Source organism: Nematolebias whitei, chromosome 20 (genome assembly GCF_014905685.2).
Source record: "Nematolebias whitei isolate Nwh7 chromosome 20, NemWhi1, whole genome shotgun sequence".
NCBI classification, from domain to species: Eukaryota; Metazoa; Chordata; class Actinopteri; order Cyprinodontiformes; family Rivulidae; genus Nematolebias; species Nematolebias whitei.
In genome coordinates, this window is record NC_056517.1 from 26,556,101 (window position 1) to 26,561,968 (window position 5,868).

General features: G+C 36.6%; 1 protein-coding gene across 1 annotated transcript in view; it reads left to right on the forward strand.

Moving 5' to 3' along the window:
• The window catches only part of LOC119426380 (extended synaptotagmin-2-A), a 58,740-nt gene extending 54,381 nt beyond the window's left edge, over positions 1-4,359 (forward strand). The window contains exons 12-17 of the mRNA XM_037693942.1: positions 949-1,301; positions 1,423-1,521; positions 1,892-2,023; positions 2,978-3,083; positions 4,143-4,192; positions 4,290-4,359. Of these exons, the coding sequence (XP_037549870.1) occupies positions 949-1,301; positions 1,423-1,521; positions 1,892-2,023; positions 2,978-3,083; positions 4,143-4,192; positions 4,290-4,359 (810 nt within the window). The remainder of the gene's footprint in view (positions 1-948; positions 1,302-1,422; positions 1,522-1,891; positions 2,024-2,977; positions 3,084-4,142; positions 4,193-4,289) is intronic.
• The last annotated feature ends 1,509 nt before the right edge of the window (positions 4,360-5,868 follow it).

Consider the following 5,868-nt stretch of genomic DNA (forward strand, 5'->3'; position numbering starts at 1 on the left):
AGAAGGAGGAACAAAGGAAGGAAGGAACAAATGAAGGAAGGAAGGAAAGAAAGAAGGACGGAAGAGAGAGGAAGAAAAGAAGGAAGGAAGGAAAGAAAGAAAGAAAGAAGGAAGGAACTGTCCAGTTGTCCCGTGAAGATATATTTGTTTGCAGATATATTCATTTGCCGTTGACTGAGTGGAAATAAATTTTCATGACTCGGTTAAAAGTGCCATCATTGAGCCATGTGGCTCATATTAAAGTTAAAAAGAGTTTTAGAGAAATCTTCCTACACCAAGGTGAATGTTTTGATCATTTAAACAATGCAGTTTTGGTTTTCATGAAAAAAATCATAAACATTTTATTTATCCTGGTTGTAAATGTGCTAATAAAACAAACAGAGAAACTGCACACACTCATAATAAATAAATTGCATTTACACTGTTTGGCTTTTTGTGTGCTTGCAGACTTTAATGTGACAGGAAACAGGCTTTAAGGGGCAAATGTTAGTGTTCAAATCTGACTCACAAGCACAAAACTGTGCTTCTGGAAGTCATAAATGAGTTTTTGTTTCCTGAGAAACTAGTGTATTTATTTAAAATGCAAAAAAAAAATTTGCTATACAATGCTGTATTGCTGTATAATAGTTTGTCAACAGACATATAATGTGTGTTAGTTTTATATTTCCATACAGTTTAAACACTAATGAAAATCGTAAAAAATAAGATTTAATGCATCCACATGAAATGTAAAACTGTTCCAAATGAGCATTTCTCTGTTGGATCGGAATCAGTGCACTAACATTTATTAGAGATGCTCGAAAAGAAAAGTGTTTTTATCCCATGAGATGGTTTATTGACTGAAAAGAGAAAAAAATAAACCATGAAGGCAAGATCAGATCAATATTGGCAATATTAAAATATCCGTTGCAGCATTTGAATTCTAATAATGATTTCTTGTCTCTGCAGATCCTCTCCTTGGAGAAGCAGACATCGTCAGACCTGCCGTCGTCCGTCCAGGTCAGGAAGTCCAGCGTCCCACACCCGGCCTCTGTTCCCTCCCTAAGTTTGTCTCCGTCAGAGTCCCCTCCGCCCTCTGCCACGCCGCCGCAGCCCGTCCACGCCTCCACGCTCACCCTCCACGACCCGGACGGAGAGCCGTACTCGGCCAGCCCTCGCCGCAGCACGTCCAACCTGAGCACCTGCATGTCGAGCTCCCAGAAACACCTTCCTCACAGAGACTCCACCCCCAGCCTGGCCTCGGACATCTCTCTGCCCACCGCCACCTTGGAGCTCCAGCAGAGACTCCATCAGCTGCAGAAGTAAAGACGGACATCTTTTATTTCAGTTCTGCAGCTGCTTTTACCTTGCTTTTTCTTACATGTGGTGTGATTAACGCTTACTGTTTTGAAGTGATGCTGACTGACTTTGGTGTGATTTCAGTGGCTCCGCCCCCAACCAGTACTCCCTGGGTGAGATCCAGTTGACGGTTCGCCACAGCTGTCAGAGGAACAAACTGGTTGTCGTGGTGCACGCCTGCCGGTGAGCTTCAAACTGCAACACTATATTGAATTTTAAAGGGATAGTTCAGATATTTTGACCTTTGCAAAGTTTATGAAGAGTAAATATCTTACCTGTTGTATATAGCTCTTTGATTGACTGCAGTTTGGCAAAATAAAGTAAAATTCTGACCAGATTGACAAACTAACCGCTAATTCAAAAAAGCCAAAACCATAGTGGATTGATGCATTTTTAAATTAACTTGAGTCTTAATAATTTCACAGCAGTTTCTGCAACCTTTGATGTTCATTTTGCTCCCAACTTAGTTATGTTGCAACATCCAGGACAAACAGGCATCAGTAACATGAGCAACATGCATCTATTTATTTTTTTTTCTCCTCTGTGTCTTCAGCAACCTGATAGCCTTCACCAAAGATGGTTCAGATCCTTTCATACGCCTTTATTTGCTGCCTGACAAGAGCCGGACGGGGAGGAGGAGGACAAATACGCTGAAGAAGACTCTGAATCCCATTTATGATCAAACGTAGGTCAAGGACTCTAATACCAATTTATAAGTCTATAGAACTTATCAGTGTTTGTTGGGCCTAACGTCTCTGATTTTCTGACAAACGTTTCAACCTAAATGTATCCATTTTTGTCTATATTATGATATCTTTAGGTATTATCTGTTTTAAATGATCTTTAATAGGGATGCATGATATTATCGGCATGGTATCGGTATCGGCCAATATTATCGATAAAGTTAGATATCGGACATCGGACATTCTATCAAAATAACTCACTGATATAAAAGGCACTGTTCTTGTATAACCCAGTGACAAGGATGCCTGCAGCGCCAGCACAACATTATGACATCATGTGTGCCATTGAGTTTAGAACTGTGAAAATTTACAAATTTGCACTGTTCGAGTGTCGTCATTGTGTTAGAGAGAGTAAATGTCATGAATAAATTTGACATTAATCCAAGTTGAAGTGTTACATCATTTTCAGCCCCCTTTTTGACATCTGCATTTGGTAGCAGGTCAAATTGACAAAGACCATGCAGAATAATGTAGTAGTTTAATTCCACAGCAGTGAAAGCTATGTAGTCTCTGTAAGTAGGTCTGGGGGGGGGGGGGGGGGGGATATCGGTATTGGTATCGGTAATCGGCAAATAAGTTTTAACATATCAGCATATCGGATATTGGCCAAAAATCCAATATCATGCATCTCTAATCTTTAAAGCTCTTTTAAGGGGATTCTTCATCCTGAGTGATCTTTAAAAGTTTCTTCTGCTTCTTCAGACAATAAAAGTCCAAACATTAACAAGAGTGCAGCAGTTCAACAAGTTTGTTTTACAACATAAGAGCCATTAAAGCTATTTTACTTTTTGAGGAAAGAACATTCTGAATGAATCCCTTCAGGGCTGAGTTTGTTTGTAGTTGAGTTTGAGAGTTATAGGAATAAGATCAGATAAAACGGATGTGTGTGTTTGTAGGTTTGAGTTTAGTGTATCTATGGTGGAGCTCCACAGACGAACTCTGGATGTGGCTGTGAAGAACGGAAGGAGCATCCTGTCAAAACACAAAGGACTTCTGGGAAAGGTAGCACCTATTTGTTTTTCATTTCGTCCTTGTATTACATTAATTATTTTATTATATATTATTATTATAATTAATAATATTATAATTAATAATATTATAATTATAATATTATATATTATTATTAGAGCGTATTCTTTTTATTTGAAACACAGCGACAAGCACAAACTAAAATCCCATTATTTAAGACACATTTATTCTAAATTCATTATTTCGGACAAAACATATTTTGTAGCACCATTATTGTTTAAATTGTCATTAGGCCTGTCACAATAAATAATAAATCAATTAATCGCATGATAAATGAAAATTATCTACCTCATTTTCATTTATCGTTTCTTCGTGTCTCTCTCTTTCTACTGAAGACACTGGATGACAAAAAGCTCAACTCCAGTGCTCTTCACTGGCGCCTCCCTTTCTCTTTTCTCTTTAAAATACATTTTAACTGTCCAAAATCGCGTTTTTTTAGATCGCTAAAAGCAAATAAGCTGAGAAGCTAAGCTACGAGCTAAGCTAACGGACCTACCTCGGGAACAAAACCTCCGTCTTGTTGAAGCTCTAAAATTCACGGTTGAAACCGTGCTTTTGTGTAAAAAGTTGCTTTTCTCTGCAAAAAGAAGCTGAGAACTTGTTTACTGATATTTTATTAAAAGCATTGTGCGAAAAATGCTATGCTAAATGCTCAAACCACACCGAGCGTCCGTCATTTTGAGAACAAAAGAAAAGGAAGGAGAGACAGCCCATGTCAAGTCAAGGTGCCTCCCTCCCATTTTTCTTAAAGACAACGCTGCTCCTGCACTCGCCATCCTTCAATTCAAACTGTCTTATACTGCCATCCAGTGGTCAAAAAAAGGCACTACACTCAAAACAAATCCAGCAAAATTTCTTCTTAAATTTGACAATAATTAGTAATTATTGTCAAATTTCAAACAATATTATCGTTTGTCGCAATAATTTCTGAAACAATCAATCGCCCAGTAAAATTTGTTACTGTGACAAGCCATATTGTCATAAAAACTTTTGTTGATAAATGTCTTCCTTGTTTTTGCCATAACCTTGTAGGTGTTGGTAGATTTAAGTGGGGATGATGTATCAAAAGGATTAACACAATGGTAAATATGCATTGTCTTCCACCAATATTTGCTCACTTATTGTGACTAAACTGATTGTTTTTTTCCCCAGATATAATATTTTTCTTTTGTATTCCAGGTATGACTTAAGTGAGGATGGTTTATCATCTCAAAGCTTTAGAAGAAGTCAAGAATCCCTCATCACATAGAGGACCCTCCTTTCTACTCTAAAAAGTTGTCTTGTTTTTTTAAAGGCACGTTAAGCTTTTCTTTAAATAATTTAAATAATTTCATGGAATAAAAACAGCATGTAAAAAGTATTTAATTTCATTTACTTGTTATGGATTTATTTTGAATGGAGGAAACAGTTTTTATAACATGTTGAAACAAACTTATTGCCTTGTCTTTGTTTTCAGTGGTTACTGTAAATATCACAATGTTAACTTATATACACACAGACACACAATTTGAGTAAATGCAGGGGTTTTTGTGGCATAATGGTTCCCTAAGGGAATTTTAATTGAAATCTGTCCACATTATATCAATATTCTTTTTTGTTGTTTATGAACACTAACCAAAGGAACAGATACAATTGGAAATAGCAATTTTTGGTTTTGTTCTTAATTGTGTTTATGTTCTGCAGTGTTATTTGATAGTTCATCTCTTTATGGCCGTTATGCCTGTATAAAAACAAGGAATGCATGTATGCAACTTATAAAATGTCCTCACTCTAAGGGATTTGTACAATATTTGTGGTACTATTTGTCTCAGACACTTCAAGTGGGAATTTTAGGGCTATGAACAAGTGCTGTACAGTGTACACAACAAGAATTGTGATCATGGATACTTGAAAAAAAGTTTGAATGCACTCAATCCAAATGTGAGTCGTACAAACAGAAGACGTTTAAACAAAGACAATATAAGGATTGCATTTTATTATCGGTTTGCAAAATATGTTAAGATGCATCTCTGTCTATATGCTTGTATATGTTTTGCGATGCAGTGCAATAGTTGTTTTGAACAATGCATATCTGTGCCTTAAAAACCTGAGATGTGATTTTTTTTTTCTTTTTAAAATGTTATCATGTCAAAAAAACCTGATGCATCGTGACTTTTTATGAATAAATCATTGTTATTTATTTATTTATTTATGTATTTATTTATGTATTTATAAAATTAAACTTTATTTTAGAAAATTAAATAGGTTCTTTAGAACTATGAATAGAAGAACAGGTTGTAACAGAAAAGGATCTAATATGTGGGAGTTTGTCGCCATCCAGCGGTTATAAATAGTATAACCACGACAAGAATGATCAAATGGACGTCCGACGTAACGTCATGACGTACAATCCTGATGCATTCCCATTACGTCATGACGTAACATTATCCAAATTTGCGCGGGTTTATTGTTGTAACGGGTTGTTCATCTTCCTGTTCCCAATCTCCGACAAAGCTCAGGAAGAAGGTAACTTTAAATAAAATTAAAGTTCTGCGATATTTTAACTACTTTAAGTCCTTCCATAACCCCGTGCTGCGAGCAAAGCGGGACTTACGTTCCCTTTTTACGCTAACGTCCGACGAGCAGCCATGTTTGTTTTGGTCTCGTTTTGGTAATATTATTGCTTAGTTAGTGTAAATAACCTCTAAACTACTGAATGTTGCATCGCAGGTTTACTATAAATCTTCGGGTGACTTCCATCGCTCAAGGACCAGAAAAT